This window comes from Rhagoletis pomonella, unplaced genomic scaffold (genome assembly GCF_013731165.1).
Source record: "Rhagoletis pomonella isolate Grant_MI unplaced genomic scaffold, Rhpom_1.0 Rhpom_scaffold_03408, whole genome shotgun sequence".
Lineage (NCBI taxonomy): Eukaryota > Metazoa > Arthropoda > Insecta > Diptera > Tephritidae > Rhagoletis > Rhagoletis pomonella.
Window position 1 is genome coordinate 1 of NW_023461960.1, and position 21,938 is coordinate 21,938.

Genomic DNA, 21,938 nt, shown 5'->3' on the forward strand with positions numbered 1-21,938 from the left:
TTTTTTTTTTAAGGATAGTTGGTCCTATACCAATTTGGTTTAGAAGTGATCATGAAGAAATTAACGGTAAAATAAATTTGTATGTGGAAATTGAAGTCGGTTTTGTTTTTTGCTTAAAAATTACTCGTATGTTCCTAGTTTCGTTAATTTTTGTTTTCACTAATCTTTTTTTTTACATTTAATATAATATGCTTCTGCAATTATCTCTTTCCATAGCACCGTTATATTTTAAATATTGAACAGAATACGTTGTAAATACCCCGTAGCCTTCCATAAAGTGTCACCATTTATTAAAACAAAATCAATCTCTTTGAATATTAAATGAAAATTACTCACGCCTTTTATTCTCGCGTCTTTTAAAGAAATTTATTTACCTATTGACTCTCGTTGCTAAATGCATACCTACAGATAGATATGTTTATGTGTTTTTCCTAAAGAAAATTTACTCGGTCGCAACTCTAACCTCTGACTGATTAGCTTAATTAATGTGCAAGCAATATCCCAAGCTTTTAACCGTATTATAACTTATTTACTTGTATGTTTTATTTATAATAAATTTTACTTACGTATTCGTAGATAATACAGAAATCATTGCCAAGTAAGTTAATTTATTACATACTCATTTATTTGTATGTTTTTTGTAAAATTGTAAAATATTTTAATTTTTATGTAAAATTTTCACTTGTGAATTAATGTCGTCGTTTTTTTTGTCCTATTTACTATTTTATGTATGTATGTATATTTGTAATGTATAGAAAGTAAAAGAATTTGTTATGACTTGTAAAGTTTTATTATATGGAAAAATGTATGCTATAAATTGCATTAATGACAAACTTATTAACTAAATAAATAAATAAACCGAAATTGTAAATTATCAACTTCAATGGAACAAAATATTAAAAACATGTATTTTTTATTAAAGTATAATTTTTTTGGGGAATGGGTTTTTTAGAATGGTTGTAATATCGGTACATAGGTAGTTTAACAAAAATTACATACTAGGGATGCCAGTGCTTTTCGAGTCTCGAAAATCCCGAGATTTGCTTGTATTAATCCCCGGATTCCGAAAAATGTGAAATAACGAATTGAAAGTAAGTACTTGTTTATGATTTTTGAACTTTAATTTTTGTAAATAGCCAAATGGAACTTGCACTTTATTGTACTAAAATTGAATGGGCTACAAAACTGCATACTAAAAATTCTGAATAAAAAGTTTGAAAATTTGGTGAAAAGTGAATTTATATGGTGTTTGTTTTATAACTAGCCAGGCTTTTATAAAAAAAATAGTATGCATATAATAAACCAAAAAAATATAGCCAAACCACTGTATATATTCATGGCCGTATTTTTATATTTTCAACGAACTTTATGAAGAATGTTATCTAACGATCACGCTTAGTCCTGTCAGTGTGCTATCAAAAAAATTAGAAATTTGAAACCATTCACGCAAAGAACTATTCAGACAATATTTGTTATATCTTCAATATTTTGAAAGGCACACAACTGTAAAAGGTCTTATTTTATTCTTTAATGTGTAGTTAATATGTATATAAGCAAATGAGAACAATTTAGTAATCGCTGAAAGTGAAAATAAAAACGAACTTAAGATATTACCTCTTTTATTTACGAGTGACAGATTTCAAATTGTTACAGTTTATTTCCAATGAGAGCACATATTTTCTCAGCGCCTCATGCATTTTCCAATATTACATTTACTATTTGCCATGATTTCTGAATGTCTCCGTTTGCGCTGATAAAGTTATACTCAAAAAACGTACAAAAAGTACCCAAAGTGACACGTTAGAACTGTTATTTTAATTACTTTGATTGTTTATAAAAATTTAAATTACATTATTAAAATAAAAAAAATTAAATAAGTTACAAGCAGAGTTGGGCATTATTCGAATAAATTGTTATTTAGATAATTATTCGAATAAAATTTTATCCGTAATATAATTATTCGCAGATAACTTATTCACGAATAAATTATTCGTGAATAAATTGCTTGCGAATAATTTATTCGTTATTTTAAATAATGAATAAAAACTCATTTTTAACACATTGAGCCACCTTTTACTTTTATTTCTATTGTCAAGGATTGTAAGTTAGCTGAATTTTGTTTACTATTTTATCAAGAATACTAGCCCATTCCCTCTGGTTTCGCGGCCCCTGATAAGATTTTTTGCGTTGGCCAATGCAAGAATAGCGTTGAAAACCAAATATTGGTAAAGTAAAAATTCTCACACATATTTCGGCCAAAAAATAGCGCTCTGATGCTATATGCAAGAAAAAATTCCTTTCAATGTCATGAGCTTTACCAATGGTCTTATTTCCACTTTTGAGATCTTTTCTAAGCGTGCGTAATCTTCTTCTATGATCTTGCAACTACAACATTGGTTCGATGCGTCAACCTCTAGTCTATGTCATGTAGGCCCAACAAAAGTCCTTATAAGGATGCTGAAGAGCACAGATGTGCGTTTTCTATTATAGGAGAGCCAAAAATCCTCGATGTAAAATTTGGCCATTGATATAGGAATTGGAAGGATGTGGTCGAAACTTTCCTTGCTGATTCGCCACTTTTAAAATATCCAAGAGCTGGTTTCCTTGAGTCTTACTGCTGCAGAAATGGCCGCCCGAGCAATTTCATCAAGTGGAGGTAGATGCAAGGTCGCATTTAGGGTATATGACGACGTGGGACATCGTAAATTCGTATAATATAAACATAAAAAACAAAGGAGTCCAGGCATATGGGGTTTCTAGAGATTTCGACTGCAGCACCATTATGAATTGCAACCTGATTGTACAATAAGTAGGGATTTTCTAAATAACTCAACTGTAGCGCCATCTAGCGGGTCCATTTTTCGCATAAGTATTTTTCATCATGCAGGAAGAACACATTTTGAATTTGAACGAAATCAGTTCATAAATACGGCTTTTATAAATAACTCGGCTCCATCGCCACGAAGGAGTTTTCTAGTAGCCTTTAATAGGACTTTATGCGCATGGAATAACCTCCGAAAATTTGATTTAAATCTATCTAGGGGTTTGAGTTAAATCACAACAACGAAAACGGTTATCTTTTTATACATAAATATATGTACATATCTATATACATAAATTACTTGTTTTATTATTATTTTATTCGTTATTCGAATAATTAATGAAGATAATAATTATTCGAATAACGAATAACATAATTTATCCGTCATTCGAATAATTTTTTTTTGAATAAACAAAATTATTTATTATTTACGAATAACAAGAAAAACAATTTATTCATTTGTTATTCGTCATTCGAATAAATTTTGCCCAACTCTGGTTACAAGAAGTCGGAACATTTGTTATCAAAATGACCCAAGTTTCTTATAAAAAGTAAAATTACATTAATAAAATTAATTTAAAGGTGAGTGACACAAAAGCACATGTTTCCGGAGATTTGCCTATATCGATCATATATGAATGTACATCGGGCATAGACGGACTATTCCCAAGGATAATATATTACTTGAAGAAATTTTAGTATTTTTCTACAAGTCGCACTAAAATCGAAAGAGGTTTTATTTTTAAATAGTTGTTTAGTAAGTAAAGTTGCCTCCAGAGTTTTTTTTTTTATTAATTTTGGAAACCCCATTATGTATTCTATATCTTCTTCTTATTTGGTGCTGTAACCGCCTAAGCGATTTTGGCAGAGTTCAACAAAGCACGCGAGTCGTTTCTCTTCTGTACCAGCTGACGCCAATCGGAAATGACAAGTGAAGACAGGTAATTCTCTTCTTGGTCCTTCGCAGTCGGGGCCCCCTCTTCCTCTGCTACCACCAGCGGGTTCCGTGTTGTCGAACGACATGGCCAAGCCAGCGGAGCCGCTGTATTTTAATTCGCTGCACTATGTCTATGTCGTTGTAAAGCTCATACAGCTCACCGTTCCATCGTCTGCGGTTCTCGCCGTCGCCAATGCGTAAAGGCCCGTAAATCTTCCGCAAAATCGTTCTCCAACACTCCAAAAGCCGCCTAATCTAATGTTTTCATTCATTGTCCATGCTTCTGCGCCATATACCAATACGGGCATGATGAGTGACTTCTAGAGAGTGGTTTTCGTACCTCGAGAGAGGACTTTTGCTCCTGAATTGCCTACTTAGCCCAAAGTAGCACTGTGTTAATTCTGGTTCTAAAATAAACGAAATTCACCACTTTCTCGAAATTATAACTGTCAACAGCGACGTGAGCGCCAAGGCGCGAATACGCTGACTGTTTGTTTGATGACAGGAGATACTCCAGCTTGTCTCCATTGACCACCAGACCCAATCGCTTTGCTTCCTTATCCAACTTGGAAAAGGCAGAACAGACCTAGGGGTTCTTGTTACCGATGATGTCAATGTCATCGGCGTACTCCAGCAATTGCACGCTCTTGTAGAATATTTTTCATGAGCGGTTCCGTTCTGAAGCTATTATTATCTGATCCAACATCAGATTAAAGAAATCACAACGGCTCTGATAGGTGCTTCCCAATTTTGACAGAGCTTTATCAGTTTCGCGACAATGTCAAATTCAGACATCGCGGCGTATAGGCAACTCCTTTTAGTGCTATCCAAAGCGGTTTTGAAGTCGACAAATAGATGGTTAGTGTCGATCCTTTTAGCGCTGGTCTTTTCCAATATTTGGCATATTGTGAATATCTGGTCTATGGTGGATTCGCCAGGTTTAAAGCCACACTACTAAGGCCCAATAAGTTCGTTGGCGGTAGGCTTCAATCTTTCACACAATACTCTCGATAAGACCTTAGAACCTATGCTTAGAATGCTGATTCCGCGGTAGTTGGGGCGAATGGCGGGATCGCCTTTCTTTTGGATTGGGGAGAGCACACTTAAATGCCAATCGTCGCGCATGCGTTCATCTGACCATATTCTGCACAAGCGTTGAAGGCAAAATACGAGGATGAGGTTTCTTTCAGGAATAGAACGTACTGGCATGCCTTTTACTCCTGAAAAAAAAAAATGTTCTATGCTCTAGAAAATGAAAGATGAATGTAAGGTACGAAGGGATCGAGAGAGGTCTCACAACTTATTTGGTTTAAGTTGAAACATATTAATAATAAAGTCTCACACAATTAGTGCTTCAAAAACTATTATGAGGAAGGAAAGCTCTGCATTTTATCTGTCACTGTGCTGCACTGTCTAAGGGCAGGTGGGAATTTCTGGCGTCGACGTTTTTGACGACCCTTGTGAATTGGTGGGCATAAGTCTAAGTTGTCTAACGTGGTACCCAAGAACTGAAAGTTGTTCATCAAGGAGTAGTGAATATTTTCCAGTCGTGATATCACAACGGGCCTTCCACATTAGGTATTAAGTGTAGATGCGCCACTACTTGACAGCTAGCTCTATTTGGCACATAAATAAAACTCACTAAGGTGCGTGTACACGTCGCTTTCGTTTGATATACATATGTACTTTGGACTAGAAAATATTCAAATTACACATCAAAAATCTATCACTTCCTTCCGCCTATATAAGTATGTATGTATGTAGTTATTGCCTTTCAACCAAATAAATAATTGGACGAAATCAACTAATTAAAAATGCTGTTTATATGTCAATGCGTGCGGAAGATAAATGGACACTTTAAATACAGTTACACGCCCACCTGAAATTCAACGCCAAAATGCATTCCCACCAAATTTATGTATAAATACCAAAGGAATAGCGGCGAAATGTCAGTTTTTAGAGATTCACTTTTGTTATTGCTGAGAATAGCAATAACTGAAATAGAAAATTTCTTCTTTAAAAAAAAGTGAATACTTTTTTAAGAATGTTATTCAATCCGAAACCGTTAAGAGATCCAATACATTTTAAATTTCCTGTACAATGCATTTGGTTGAAACTAAATGGGTCGTGGCCGTTAAAGCGAATTCCGTCCAATGCATTTGAGAAATTTTGTGGCTTTCTGTACGACGTGTGGGCCTGGTATGTCGTGGCCATGGTTGGCATAACTATCGGTTTTCAAACGGCCTTCCTTGTTACATCCTTCGGCGATATATCGGTGACCACCGAGAATGGCTGCACTACATTTATGGGAGTTCTAAATTTCGCACGCCTGTTACACCTTCGACTGCACCAAAATGAATTTCATCAGATGATTGCGCAATTCGTTAAGGATATCTGGATTACTAAGTATGTGTATATGAATTGTGTTGAAAGGCATATCAGAAAGCAATAGCATTGTACGCTTATACCATTCTCTCATTCTCAGGTCTTCGCATCCTTCCGTTGAGCGCGCTTGTGCACGTAATATGCGCGTCTATCAGGTCATTTCAGTATTGGAATCCTGTCTCATCACAATGTACTGTGTTATGCCACTATTCGAGCTCTACATGCTAACATTGAATGATGCCGACGGCTTAGTGCCCATCAACAAACCGTTTCCGTACAAAATGTTATTTCCCTATGACGCAAATCATGGCTGGCGCTATGCTCTCACTTATGTTTTCACAGCATGGGCTGGTGTTTGCGTGGTGACCACACTTTTCGCCGAGGATTCCTTATTTGGCTTCTTTGTAACCTATACTTGTGGACAATTAAATATTTTACATAAAAAAATTGACAATATCACAATCGATTCGTATGCAACAGTTCGGGGTGGTCGTGGCGGCACAGAGGCTGACTATCAACGGGAATGCATCCGACGGCTGGATAAAATTGCTGCCAAGCATAGCGTGTTGTTTGAGTGAGAATATGGACGGGGAACGTGTGTTAAGCGAGAGAACATAATTCGGAATATTTTTTTTTTTCAGCTTCGTCAATCAGCTGGAAGAGTTCTTTAGTCCTATTATGCTGGTGAACTTCATGATTTCGTCAGTTCTAATTTGCATGGTGGGCTTTCAGTTGGTGACGGTAAGTACGATTGGTGGAGCGGAGATTTTAAGAATGAGTGTCGGTTTAAAAATTATAAAAATTTTATTAAAATAAACACTTCGTAAAGTGAAATAAATTAAAAGAAAATATAATAAAGCAATATAAATTTAAATTAAACAATATAAATGAATTAAAATGCAAATTTTAATAAAATAAAATATAAAGTAAAAAAAAAACTGAATAAATAAAAGTGAATAAAATACAGACAATTGAATGGTCGCCTCAAATAACGTTGTAAGCGACAATTTGTTCAAAGATAGTTTCCTTAAGATTCTTGAACACTGCTATACCGAAAAAGTAGAAAACCAAATCAAGTCCCCGTATGTGCGTCAGTAAACAAGCTTTTTCCTATTTTGTAAAATTATAATTTTGTCGGTTACAACGTTATTTGAGGCGACCATTCAATTGTATAAAAAAAAATATAAATAAAATAAAACAAAACAAAAAGTAAATAAAACAAAGTAGAGTAAAACTATACATAATAAAATGAAATAAAATATAAATAAACCGAAATAAAATGAATTAAAACAAAAAATAAAAATAAATACAATAAAATAAAATAATATAAAAAAGGAATAAAATCAAATTAATTCAATCAGTAAACAAACAAATAGAATTAGATTAATTAATGAAAATTAAGTTGAATAAATTTAAAATTATATAATTATATAGCATAATAAAATGCAATAAGATAAAATTAAACAAAACAATAAGTAAATAGTATAAAACAAAGTAAAAATAAAATGAAACAAAAAATAGATAAAATAATATAAAAAATAAACAAAATAAAAAGTCAACACGAAAGGTAAATAAGAAAAAAAGTATATAATTACTATCAAATATTATTATAACAAATGCAACAAGAAAAGCAAGTAGAAAAAATTAAAATTAAATAAAAAAAGATTGAGACAAAACAAAACAAAATAAAATAAAACAATATAATATTAAACTAATTTTACAAATTAAAATAAAATTAAACAAAGCAAAATAATACAATAATGCAAAATTATATGAAACAAAATAAAAAAGAAAAACAACATCAAATTAAGTATGCAAAGATAAAATCAAATCAAACAAGGAATTAAAGAAAAATAAACTATCTAAAATAGAACTTAATTAAGTAATAAATTTAAAATTAAAATTAAATAAAATAAATATTAAAAATAACAACAAAGTAAAATAAAATTCAAATACATAAATAAAATTATACAAAAAGTAAAATAAAGTAAAACAAAACAAAAAGTAAATAAACTAAAATAAAATAAAAATTGAGTTATACAGAACAATGAAAGACAAAATTAAAAACGTAATATACAAAAATTAAGTTGAGTAAAATATAAGTGAATAAAATAAAATAAAAAGTAAATTAGATATAATGAAGCAATATAAAATTAAGTTAAATAGAGAGTAAACAAAATAAAGTAAAATAAAATAAAAAGAAAATAAGACGAAGACAAAAATAAAAAATTAAATACAATTTAATAAAAAAAAAAAACAAAATTTTATAAAACAAGGCCGGGTTGAAATAAAACAATATGTTTTTGTTGTTTTTAAATCGTCTCAGTTTGAAGTCGAAATATAGACGATTTAAAAACAACAAAAACAGATTGTTTTATTTCAACCCGGCCTTGAGCTAAAAAAAAATCAACATAATCTTCAATTAACAGCCAAATATAAATAAACAATGTTTTATAAAACAAAATAAAATAACATAAAACAAAGAAAAACAACATGCTTAAATTAAGTTAGATAAAAACGAATTAACATAATAACTATGAAATTAGATTAAACAAATTTTTTTTTTAATTATAACATTTAAAAAAGTAAATAAAATTAAGTAGAGTTTTATTAAAAAAACAACAATTTTCGGCTTAACCGATTTTGATCAAATTTTAATAGGATCACTGTGGGGCTGCCCTTAGCATAACGCAAAGAGAATCAATCGGCTCAAAAACAACAAAAATATGCGCGAATATAAAATAAAGTAAACTAAAATAAAATCAAATAAAAATAAATTTAAGAAAAATAAAAATTAGATTAAATTAAATAAAACAAAATTTAAAAATGAAATACATCATAAATAAATAAAATTTAGTAGATTTTTATTTTTTAAAAAGTTTAAACATTTTTTAACGGATTTCGGCCAAATATTTTAACGAATAAATAAAACGGAAATATTATTAAGAAGACGTTTATTAAAAACAAAATAGTTATAACACCTTTTGGCGGATTTCGATTACATTTTTTAACGTATTTTGGTAAAAAAACATTTAACGTCTTTTGGTCAAATTTTTATGGGCGGTCCTTAACCTAACGCAAAAAGATTCTCCTCCCTTTGTTTAGATCGGTTAGTAAAAATAAAATAAAACAAAATGAAATAAGGAAAAACAAACTGAAATATGTATAATTTAGATAAAATCAATAGATAAATAAATTGAAACAAATTTAATTGTGCGTATCAAGCACTATTACTAAGCGGTGATTGATGAGTTTAAAAAAATTTTGAATATGTATATTCTATATACATACATACATATATATAAAATATATAGTTTTTAATAAAAAATTGCCTTAAATATTTGCATAAAATAATGAAATACTACGATTGTGTTTTTTGTAAATATCATTGCAGGGTAAGAATATGTTTGTTGGAGATTACATAAAGTTTCTGGTTTACATCTTCTCCTCGCTTTCACAACTCTTTGTACTTTGCTGGAACGGTGACAAAATAATTCAAAACGTTTGTATTAAATTTTTGATTTTTTTACTAAACAAAACCCGCAATTTCCCAAAATTGTCTTATGGTGGACTTAGGCAGGTTTGATATGTATCGACTCATATTTAATCTAAAAATATTCCCCATCTGTGGAAATTTTACCAAGCAACTTTTCACGGGTTCGGAAATATTTCGAAAACAAGATCTTTAGTACTAACCACGCTTATTTGTAGTTTAAGGTGCTTTTTAAAAAGCCGAATGTCAAATATCCTACAAAAAAAATATTTGCCAACACCCCTTAGCCTAAATCAGTTGAGCAAGGCAATTTCGAAAAAAAAAATATTGGCAGTAATTATTGGTTCCCTTTTTAGATTTTACGATGAAATCTACATTCGGCGATGGTTCTACTGCAATAATCGTTATACTTCCCTAGCAAAAGTTGATTGAAGCGGACGGTTTTTGACGTCAATGAACTTTGGAACAAAAAAAATGACTCTTCGAAACAAAATCTTCGATACAGTATTCTATGTACTTTAAGATCCGACTGTGAATGCCGGAGTTATGACGAAAAATATAAAAAAGCCGACCCTTACGTTAAGCAATTTTTTTTTTTGTCAAAATTGCCTTGCGAAAATACTTCTCATTCGAAGGTGTACGGTGATCTTTTTATACCCGAGCGCACTTGTGCACGAGGGTATTATAACTTTGTTGACATAACGGTTATTTGTAACAGGCAAAACGAATCGAGATAGATATGTATAGACAAATGTATACATACATAAATGATCAGAATAAAAAGAGAAATCGATTAAGCGGTTATTGTCTGTTCGGCCGTCCGTCCGTCTGTGCACACGATAACTCGAGTAAAAATTTAGATATCTTAACGAAACTTGGTACGCATACTTATTTCGGACGTAGGACGGATGGAATTGAAAATTTTTAAAATCGGACAATAACCACGCCCATATCCCATATAACGATAATTTAGAGAAATACGAAATCTTCGATAAATCAGTATAACTAAAGCTAGTTTTTTCAAAATTGATGCTTGCAATAATTCATTACAAAGAAATACGTTTATGATAAAATTTTGGAAAATGGGCGTGGCACCGCCCACTTAGGATCACATATATGTATCTCGGTAACCGTTCTACCAATTTGTACTAAACCCGGTACGGTTATTGTGCTTGCCACATAAAAGCAAAACGTTAAAAATTATTGAAATCGGACTAAAATTACAGTCGCTTTTCATATAACGGTAAATTTCGACATTTCGAAATTTAAAGACGCTGATTGACTCAAAATTGATACTAACAACAATCCCTTGAAAAGAAGTAACATTATTTATAATTTTGGAAAATATGTGTGATACCGACTACATATGTATATAAGTTTTTCTCATTATATCGAACTGAACGTTCTACCGAAGATGTTTAAAATAGGGGTAAAACCACCCCTGCTTACAATGTAGCGGTAGTTTCCGGAAAAACTATATGTAATGTAGTCTTTCATGATTTATTAGTCTCACGTTCTGGTGGTTTCTCTTTGGGGTAGGCGAACTACCCACACCAAATTTGAAGTCACGTAGAGGATGTACCCAAAAAAAAATTGTTTTTCGCTATTTGTATTCCAAAAAAAAAAAAAACTAAAAACTTATTAGCCCGGTAAATCTACCACAATTTTTAGGTGTAAAATAACGAAATGTCCTATCCCTCAATTTGACAGGAAATATTTTAAATTAATTAAAAACTTTTGACAGTTAGCGCATCGCGACGGAACGAGATTGTAGAAATATCTTTTTGTAAAGGAGAAAATTATGTTCCTAATTAGAGTCCAGCATTTGGAAACTGCCCCCATGACACCAATCACCCTGTCACACCTCAGCTCAACCCTACTCAGCTAACACCCCTTTCCCACTAGTCCACCGCTTCGAAACAGCTCGTTCTTACAAACTTTGTACAAAATTCATAAAAATGAATCAAACTTGAAAAAATGTTCATCAAAATTTCAAACTTTTTACTCCGAATCTTTAGAATAATTTTCGGTACGCAGTTTTGTAGCCCGTTCAATTTTAGTATTATAAGGTGCAAGTTTAAAGTGGCTAAAAATTACCGCTAATTTTTTAGTTTTTTTTTTTTTTTTGTTGAGGGTGTTGCGCACTTTCTTCCATATAAAAATAGATTTTGTTCATGCCAATGCGCAACACCCTCAACAAAAAAAAATCTAAAAAATCAGCGGTAATTTTTAGCTACTTGAAACTTGCACTTTAGTGTCCTAAAATTGAACGGGCTAAAAAATGCATACCGAAATTTTTTGAAATTTTTATGAAAATTTTTTTAAGTTGGATTCATTTTACAAAGTTTGCAAGAATGATTTATATGGTTTTTGTTATAGAATGGGCTATATTTTAAATGAAAATTAACGAAAAAGATTTGTGATGGAAAACATTTTGAATATTGTGTAAAAACTAAATTACGAATACTTCTGTGAGTGACTGTAATATGTATATTGATATGCCTCGCCTCAAATCATTTACATTGTAGGGACGCTAAAATTACACAAAAAACGCCGAGGCAAACTTAATTTTGAGTCGTAGATTACGGATCTGCATGCCGTTTTTCTAGATCAGGTCATTTTCCCAAGATACGACCGCATATATAAATTCTTTGTGTACCCATGACAAGCATTATTCGATTCTTTTATAAAAATAAGTAATTTTTAAGCAAAAAAAACTGACTCAGTTAAAAAAAAATATATATAAATAAACTTTTATTTGTTGAATTTTGTTATCAATATTTGTTCTCCAGTCCCTCGAGATGGCCACCCATTTGTATGCATGCAACTGGGAACGTGATATCGTATTTGCTGGCACAGCAAACAACTCGTCAGCCGCTCCACAGCTGAGAAAGTCTTTGCCAACGGTTTATTACTCCACTGATAAAGTATTTCGCAGCAAATTGCAGTTTATGATAATGCGTAGTCAACGACCAACCTGCATAACGGCAATGAAGTTTTCAACGTTATCCTTAAACAGCTTTTCCGGGGTATATATACACACATATGTATTAGAAATGACACTACACCTTAATTCGACATAATTAACTGCTATTTGCATATATATACTATATTAGATGCTCAATTTTTGTTTTTTTTAGTTGATGAGTACATCAATGAGCTATTTTGCGCTCTTGCAAAGTTTCTACGAAAATGAGGAAAATTAAAAGTATGGCAGTGTGTGGGCCTGGCACCACTCCTTTAATTGATTACCGGTCGTAATTCGATGCAAAAAGCTATTTGTCTCACAATAAAGCTTAATGTGGTTTGCAAATTGTATAAACAGTTGATTAACAATAATATGTATATTCGCCTACTATTAATAGAAAATTTGTTTAATAAATATGAACATCTTATATGCAATAAATCAATGATTTATGCATTCGCCAACTAAAATCGCGCCCCACTCTTTGTCGCATGGTTTCATTTGCAAATCATTCTATAGGCCTACCAGACGCCTCTTTAGCCTCGGTCAAAGCCCTGGCTTGGTGGGTGAACACAGGAACATTGATACCCTAAGCAATATTTTCAAAAAGTTTTAATTAAATCGTAATTTACAACTAAAAAATTTTACAAATAAAAAACTAAAGCACTCACTTGCATTTTAGCCGAACGTATGAATGCTTTATTCGAGGTCACAGTCACCGCTTTCATTTGCATGCCAAATGCGAAAATCTTTAAACTTCGTTGATTTATTTTACCGCTAAATTTAATCACAGCCAATTCATCGGGCACACTAGCCACGTCGGGTAACACTTCTACACGTTTCATTAGCTCTGCAGCGCGTTGATGTTCTTGGGGACCGGCCAGTAAATAAATTATCTCTTCAAATGATTTGTACGCAGTTTCGCAGCAAATGAGGCGTTTTCCTGTAAAAAAAAAAACATAAAATTAATACAATTATAAATTTAATTTCACGTTATATGTGTCTATTTACCCTCAAACAGATTATCCAAGAGTGGCTTCAATGGCGCTTGCCGCTCTTTTTCTGCCTGTTCGGTAAGTATGGGCTCTTGGAATGTCCAATTGCAACTGCCATTGCAAACATTGCTTATATACGCCAATAGCGTGGTTATATCGATATTTAGAGTGCTTACATTTAAAACGTCTGCACTCTGATCACAGTCGGAAGTTTCGGCAACCGAAGCTATTTCTATACCGATCTCTTGCAGTTCCACAAGGAGCGTATTGTCAATGGTTTGACTGAAATAGAAAACCACCTAAAATTTGCATTGTATTAGAAAAAAGAAAAAAAACAGAAATGGTATGCATACTTTCGGCGGCTTAAACATGCACAAGTGTTGTGCGCTGGCGTCTATGAACTCCTGCGCTTGATCTAATATGCTACGCGCTCCATAGCTTGCCGCACCTTTGGCCGCATCAGACAATGACTTCGAATTACGAGCAATTGCTGTGTGGGAGATGTAATTTTGGTTGAATGTCGGAAACTTTTATTAGCACTTACCTTTGATCCATCTTAAGCCATTATCACAGACAATATCCACCCGCAGCGGATTACTTCGACCCTCAACTGGAAAACCACAGTCCACATGTACTACATCTCGTTGTAGCTTCAAAATCTGCACCAGGAAGGCGTAGTGTGTCAGATTACTGCATTGGACGTGATTGAGCTTCAGAGTTTCGTTTTTAATGACCTGGTGGAATACAATACTCTTTAATTTCTTAAAAGCCAACACCAGTTTTCCCAAGTATACCTTCTTCAAAAATTTTACTTCCTGACTGATTTTTCTCTGAATTTTTTGCACACCACTAATTTGAGTATACTCTTCCAACTCTTCAATCAACTCATGGCCGAGTTCAACTTTTTCATTTGCGCGCTCCAGAAGTTCCACAAAGGGAATTCCTTTGTCCATTGCAAAAGCAAAACTTCAAACACTTTCATAAAATAAATATGAATCAGCTGTTTACATCACCACAAAAAAGTCAAGGGAAAGTGGCAATGGTGCTAATACTGATAAAAATTCCCCCAAGAGAGAAAACCAAACTGCAACAGGCTTTCGTTTTAAACTGCTCATTTTTTTCTGGTTGAAAATGAAAAAATGTATGAATAATACATACATATATTCCACTAATACGTATTATTATTATGCATATCGTCGCCTGAAATGCAAAAAGATATTACAAACATCGTCGCTGAAATACAAAAAGTAACTAATAAAAAAATCAAAATTCATCATTCAATATGCATCATATTATGCATATTATGAAAAAGTAAAAAAAAATAGTAGTCACGATATTCAAAAATAAATTTCATAATAAACGGTTCACATGATCTAAAAAGGGTTCAGAGATTTTCATTTCAAGAACACGGACTATGTTGGGACATACAAATAACCTCATACAGCAATTCATACCAAATATAAATAAAAAACGCGTTATGAAATATTGTTGAATTTTATTCTTTTAATTTTTATGGTGCGAGATGGACTGTGTAGTAGTGTTTTTTTTTTAAATCTTAGCAACAGGCTTTAAGCCCAAGATGTAGAAGCACTGTTTTAACACAGCAGCTGTAGCCTCACATAGCAAAATGCGTCCGTGGTTAACCTTAAGAATCTCGCCACTTTTATTCTTTTCAATACAATAGCAACTGTCGTAGAATTCAGAGAACACAGTACAAACTTCATAGCAGAACTCACAGAGTGTATGCAAAAGCAGATCCTTTGATATTTTAATCAACACATCGGGGAACTTTAATAATGTCTTGGCTAACTTCCACTCTTTTTCGTGTTCCAATTCAATAGCGACACCTTTGTCAAGCACTTTAGCTAGGTCCGAGAAGTCCTCGCCGCAGTTGCGAGAAATGGAACAAATGCGTGTAAAAGCATAGAGTAAATACACGGCTGTGTTGCCGCGATCCTCCAACATCTTGTCAAAGGAGAATACATATTCGTTGGTGCGATTATGACTTAAATCGGCATACTTTATGCAGCCATAAGCTACCGATTCTTGTGCTGCTTGCAATTCTTCCGGTGTAAGCACCTTGTCTCGTTCCTTTTCCAGCAATTTATCCAGCGCACGTTTCAAACCTTCGTCTAGTAGATCAGAAAGTTTCACTGTCTCTCCAGAACGCGTTTTGAATTTTTTGCCATCCTCGCCCAACACTACTCCGAAGTTAACATGATCGGCACGATGTAGTTCGCGATTGAAAATGCCTGCACGTTCTGCAGCCCGAAAAATATTTTGTAAATGTGTGCTCTGTCCAGAGTCTACAACATAAATTAACCATGTGGCTTTTTGTTCTTCTAATCGGTAACGAATTGCTGCCATGTCCGAAGTATCGTATGTGAAGCCCCCGTCTGACTTAACGATTGTCAAAGGTATGCCAGAAGATGTTTCATCGGCCCACATAATTTTGCGGCCATCGTCTTCTTCGAGTAGGTTCTTTGATTCCAAAAACTTTACAACCTCTATCATGCGTGACTGATAGAAAGACTCGCCGATAGGAGTAATTGTAACGTCTAATCGGTCATAGATTTTTTGGAACTCTTCACGGGATACATCGCATATTTGAGTCCATGCTTTTGTTGAATTCGGGTCCCCGCCTTGCAGCAGTACTACGCAATTGTAGGCACGTTTCTTGAATTCCTCGTCCTCGTCAAATCTGAAGAAAACACAAGTTGACGAGTAATATATCTTTCCAAAAGCTCAAACTGATTAAGTTCTTTGAAAAACTCAAATATAAGAGAATATCGAAAAGAGCAACTAAAGGGTTGCAGTTGTACATATCGCTTTCTAACTAAAAGACTGTCATAACTCAAAAAAATAATGTTTTACCAAATGATGCAGAATAATTTTCGGGCTAAAATCTTCCGTGCAGGAAGACAATATGCAAATTGTAAACATTAAATGCGTCTTTCACAAATATCGATTCTTACTTAATTGCCAAACAAACGGCTTTCATTAGCCCCATTTTTGATCGAAACGTTCACTTTTCTCTTTTCGCTTATGTGTATTCACTACGAACAATACCCACCTCTTTTTTGATTCCTTGTAGAAAGCTTGCAAATCGCCAATCGGAGGACTTTCGTGCAGAAAATTTGGGAAACGGTCCTCCAAGTGCGCAATCAGCATACCGAACTGTGTACCCCAATCGCCCAAGTGATTGACGCGTAGAACATCGTGCCCCAGAAATTCCAACAAACGACAAATGGACTCTCCAATAATCGTCGAACGTAAATGACCGACGTGCATCTGTTTGGCTATATTAGGTGATGAAAAGTCCACGAGAATGCGTTGCTTGCGGCAGGTTGGCGGGTTAACGCCAGACCGTAAAAGGTTGGAGATCGCACGAACAGCGTAATCCCTACATTTGATACAAAAATTAATTATACCATTTATACGAACATAAAAATAAACATTATACTTTTTAAGAAACACGTTAATGAAGCCAGCACCTGCAACTTCAGTTTTGGCTACAAGTGGCGATTGTGCAACATGCTTAACTATTTCGTTTGCTATATCTCTGGGTGATTTATTTGCGCCAGCAGCCTTTAGTGTTTTTGCCAATGACATAGCACTATTGCACTGATAATCACCAAATTTAGCGGCAGTTGCATTCACAGGTGATATAATAGCTGAAGTGCCGGCCAGCTGCGGAAATGCCGATGCGATGGCGTCTGTAAACAAATCTGTAAGATGTTCAGCAATTGAAATCATTGCATCGACGGTAGTTGGCAGTGCAGGTGGCACATATTTAGCAACAGCAGTGGGTGCGGCATTTTGCTCTGCAACAATAGCCTGCAATGATGAAATTTTCTATAATGTCGGCGAATAAAGATATAAAATTGAAAGTGACTAACCTTATTCAAAATCGCTAATCGATGCTTTAACTTCATGTTCTCAGTTTGCAACTTTGTGTACTCTTCATCTTCAAAATCAAGCACCTCGCCACGTTTCGTATTTTCTATTTGCGTTCGCAAGTGGGCTGTCAGACGCTCCTACAAATGAAAATAAAAATACTTGTGTCCACTCAACTATTTTTTATTGACTGATTACACAAACCATTTCACTAAGAACAGCAGATTCTCGTTCTAAAGAAGACATTTTCTTGTCTAAGGAATAGTTTAAACAAAATTAATCAGAGTACATAAAAGCAACGGATTTTTTTCTCGCCACAAAAAAAAACTACTTAACTAACCACACGGAGCAATAACAAATCTATTTGAACAACACAAGCCGCTATTTCATCAGCTGGTAAATTGCTTCCAATACTTCCCATGGTGTAAGAATTCACCACGTTCTTCCTCTTCTTGCCGGACAGTGTTGTTTACAAAGCCGATTTTACCTGCACTGCAAAAAAAAACTATATTTCTTGGTCTTCGTTCACAATACCGTAGATTGAGAAACAATAATAAAAATGGTACTACATTCTTTGTAATTTTACAATATGCATCGCGCACCATCAATATTGCAAGCTACACCGTCAATAAATATCGCGATACTTGGATCACGTCAATAAATACTGAACGTGTGACAGGGCCCTTACACTTGCTACGAGTCTAACAATATAAAAACCCGTTAATCGGCAAGGAGTGATATTTAAGGGTTCGATATAGTTAAAGCCATTGAATGGATAGTGTGATGAAAGAGATATCTTGTCGACAAATAAGGGTTCGCTTAAGTCCTTTGTCCATATATAAACGATCCCTATAGTTGTTGTTGTTGTAACGGCTACCAAGCCATGCTCAGGTCGGTTCATCCATCAACGTTGTCGTCTATTTCAGCTAAGGGGAGGCCAAGGAAGTGCAGCTACTTGTAGAAAAACTCGAGGAAAGTTCAAACTGTCAGCGTATAATCTCTAAAACTTACTTGGGAAACGCTTATGTGTAACTCGAAGTGACTTCGAGTAGCTTGAGGAGCAAACCTATTATAAATGCCCTTAAAATAGCAATGACAAACAAAAACAAATCCAATTAATTATTAACGGACTTCAAAAAAAGGAGGTTAACAATTCGTCGGAATATTTTTTTAGGGAGTGTCTATTTACACGCGCCACGGTAACTTTAACCGTAGATCCAAGGTAAAAATTACGGCGCAAGAAGTTCTGTCACACTTCTCCGGCAACACAGAAAGGAGAATTCTGAGTAGTAAGGGTTATAATCCTTGAGTTCGGCCGAAGTCGGCCTAAGCTAAAGAAGTTCTAACCCACTTCTGCGGCAACATATAATCCACGTGATTTTACAGTAGAGCTACGGTAAAAGTTACCATGTAGAGCGTGTGTAGACACTGCCTTTTTTATGTATGTTACCGCATGATTTTGGATCACTTTAACCGATTTATATAATTCCTTTTAAAAGGAAAGGTGGTACCTCAGAGTTGGTGTCACACTAATTTGGTTAATTATTATTATTATTTATTTAATAAGATCGATCATTGCATCATGAAGAAATTAAAGGTACTCTTAAATTTTTATATGAGAAAGTCGGCTTTCTTTCACGCTTAAAAATTACTTATTACATTTTCAATTCTGTGGAAATCGCTTAATTGACTATAACACTGAAAGATAAATCTAATTATCGGCACTTCTGCCTCCTTCGCCCACCCTATGTGCAAAATCCCGACATAAGCATTAGGGATTTCGGATGGCACTTAGCCCTCGCGTACGGAAAGCTGTAAATAAAGCCTCTTGATAAAGTCTATCGAGCATATTGTCACGATCCTGATCCGACGCATTTGTAGCCATAAGTCTACGTCGCTGACGAAGTGGTGCTGCTATGTTGGCATTAGCATCCGCGCGGTTATCGTCGTCGTCTACACGATGATTGATATTGATACTGCTATTGCGCTGTTCAATATTACCATGAGCACCCGGCAGCCTTAATCCATGTTGCTGTATTGCAGCATCGATTCCATATAGCTCGAAGAGCGGCCGATGTTGTGGTGCCACTTGGTGCATTTGTCTAGCTTCAATGCGCCTGTTAATAAAATTATCGCACTCACACTCAAATATGGCATTTCGTTGCCATAAACGCAACTCTTCTGTATTCATTTGGACTGTAAATATTAATGGAAACAAGTGTATTTTAAATACACACATTCATACAAATGTGCATTTTGTATCTTTTAGATATTAGCAAAACTTACAATTGGTTTCTGGTAGAGGAGCAAACAGGAAATCCATATTACTCCTTTCGAGATTTTAGTATTAGCAATATTTTGATTGCAGGAGAATAATTTAATTTGAACAAAAGGTGAGAAATTTAATTATGTAGAATTTTAAGTGACTTTGCCCTTGTTTTTCTTTTTTGCTTTTGCTTTTTGTTATCGGCCTTTTGACATTTTCTTATTGGTGCAAATATTAGAGATCGTAAATATACGATGATTTTCTATCCCATTTAGACTATCGATTATGTTGTATACTAGGAAGCTAACAAGGCGAATTTATACAAGGTGGTGTTAACAGAACAAAAACAAAAAATTACAATAACAAATCATACGCACATTGACAATCAGTACAAAACACAGTATATACAGTAATAAACCTTTTTGAGTACTCCTCGGGGGTAAAATCCAAGAATGATAGAATACAAGATTGCGCCAATGAGAGGATTTTTGAGCGTAATTTTTGCGTGACGTCATCTTGGTGCAATTGCAAGAGAGAAATACCAAAACGCATATAAAATTATGTAAACAATGCAGAAAACTGAGTTAATAGCCCAATTTTGCAGAAATCAATAAATATACAAAGATTGATTAATTAGGAACACGACGCAATAATTTTGAACATGTAGCCCTTAGGTAAGTACGATTTTTAGCACAAGAAAAAATGGATGTATTAACCATGAACGAAAGACACATGTATTTTTGGTTCATGTGTATTAACAGTGTTTGCAATTTCATGTAGACCAAAAAGGTGTGCAGCAAAGTGAATTTTTGGACTCGCCATTGTAAAAAGCCATGCAGAGTACATATTTATATTTGTGTGCGGTAGCCAACCACCATAATCTCCACAGCTGTTGACTCAACAGCTTTTATTTGATGACTTTTGTACCATTTCCGAGAGGATGCATGAGTGCGTTTTTCTCATTTATGAGAGGCCGAAATCGGCAATGCTCGGAGTTCTCATATTCGATTGAGAGGAAATTTCTTTGCTTTTTTCGATCGCGAATGAAATTTTTTTGTCGATCGCATTCCGAATGTGAGAGATGATAAATTTGTTTGCATTTTTCACTCGCGATAATACAATGCAAAAATTGATTTGAAATATTATCGATCGCGATAAATCTCATAAATGAATGAAAACGAATAATCATAAATGAGAATTTCCGAGCCCTGGTTGAATTGCATTCATTCTCGAGTGCCGTCTGACTACATTAACTAGGAGCTTTTGCACTTTTTACAGAGAAAAAATTGTCCTCCACTTATCTCCTCTCCTCCAAATCCGCCAAAAGAAAAAAATCACATCCATATGAATGTATAATTTCATCACTTATGCGTGTACATATTTATTTATCTGAAACCATCAATGCATGCAATTTATGTATGTACATATGTTGTAAACAATTATACAAGCATCTCTTTATCAACAAACACACAACTTAAATATAAGTAACATTATAATTTAGACAGTGCGTTTAAACTGTGCCATTAGGGGGATTCATTTTATAAATTTTAATCATTAAAAACAGTGTTGACACTTTACCACAATTGTCGTAGATCTACCACATTTTAGGTCATTTTTCGCTTCTACCACATATGTATGTTAAAAAACTACCACAATTTTATTGAAATAAAATTATTTACCTAATTGGAAAATGTTTTTTTTTTTTTAAGAGTTGAAAAGTCAATTTTCTCCTCAATATGACTTTAAATGTCAAGAAAATTTATTATGAATTTTGTGCAAGTTGAAGAGCTGAAGGTGCTGCCGTTTCAAAATTTCTATTGCGTGCGTGAAGGATAATCTGCATTTACATGAGGCGATTTTCTTAGAGATTCGACATCGCCTGAGATTACGCCTGTGTAGTTGCTTACCAACAGTATTTCCACAGACAACAACACTTAAGAACTTATAGTAAAAATTAGAAATAAGATCTTTTTTTATGACAAAGATATATGTACCTTCTTCAAATATCTCGAAAAAATTGCGCGATAGAACAAAACTGAGAATGCAGTTTACATACATTTTGAATACTACTTCATGGTCTGATATATCTTTTTTTGGCAAATTTTTACTTAACTACAGATATTCAACCACACTTTTCCAGAAATCTACCACTGCTTTTATTGATAATCTACCACTAATT

General features: G+C 33.8%; 4 protein-coding genes across 4 annotated transcripts; 1 reads left to right on the forward strand and 3 right to left on the reverse strand.

Moving 5' to 3' along the window:
* Nucleotides 1–5,802: 5,802 nt before the first annotated feature.
* LOC118754113 (odorant receptor 13a-like) lies at nucleotides 5,803–12,916 on the forward strand. Its single transcript, XM_036488973.1, has 6 exons — nucleotides 5,803–6,164; nucleotides 6,244–6,717; nucleotides 6,785–6,884; nucleotides 9,538–9,645; nucleotides 12,429–12,665; nucleotides 12,777–12,916. Exons 1-6 carry the CDS (start codon nucleotides 5,803–5,805, stop codon nucleotides 12,840–12,842), a joined length of 1,347 nt encoding a protein of 448 aa, XP_036344866.1. The 3' UTR covers nucleotides 12,843–12,916.
* On the reverse strand, nucleotides 12,846–14,636 carry LOC118754111 (UPF0415 protein C7orf25 homolog). The gene is made up of 6 exons (XM_036488971.1): nucleotides 14,391–14,636; nucleotides 14,141–14,330; nucleotides 13,950–14,086; nucleotides 13,613–13,895; nucleotides 13,273–13,544; nucleotides 12,846–13,190 (listed from the first exon to the last, which is right to left on the reverse strand). The coding sequence occupies exons 1-6, from the start codon at nucleotides 14,547–14,549 to the stop codon at nucleotides 13,110–13,112; spliced, it is 1,122 nt and encodes a 373-aa protein (XP_036344864.1). The 5' UTR covers nucleotides 14,550–14,636; the 3' UTR covers nucleotides 12,846–13,109.
* Nucleotides 14,637–15,079: 443 nt separating this feature from the next.
* On the reverse strand, nucleotides 15,080–17,821 carry LOC118754110 (probable arginine--tRNA ligase, cytoplasmic). The gene is made up of 5 exons (XM_036488969.1): nucleotides 17,698–17,821; nucleotides 17,496–17,633; nucleotides 17,060–17,433; nucleotides 16,670–16,999; nucleotides 15,080–16,297 (listed from the first exon to the last, which is right to left on the reverse strand). The coding sequence occupies exons 1-5, from the start codon at nucleotides 17,737–17,739 to the stop codon at nucleotides 15,145–15,147; spliced, it is 2,037 nt and encodes a 678-aa protein (XP_036344862.1). The 5' UTR covers nucleotides 17,740–17,821; the 3' UTR covers nucleotides 15,080–15,144.
* An 844-nt stretch (nucleotides 17,822–18,665) lies between these two features.
* LOC118754112 lies at nucleotides 18,666–19,949 on the reverse strand (the record flags this gene model as incomplete). The annotated part of the gene is given in 2 exon segments (XM_036488972.1): nucleotides 18,666–19,689; nucleotides 19,780–19,949. Coding segments are annotated over 2 exon segments (462 nt in total). The 3' UTR covers nucleotides 18,666–19,264.
* Nucleotides 19,950–21,938: the final 1,989 nt, after the last annotated feature.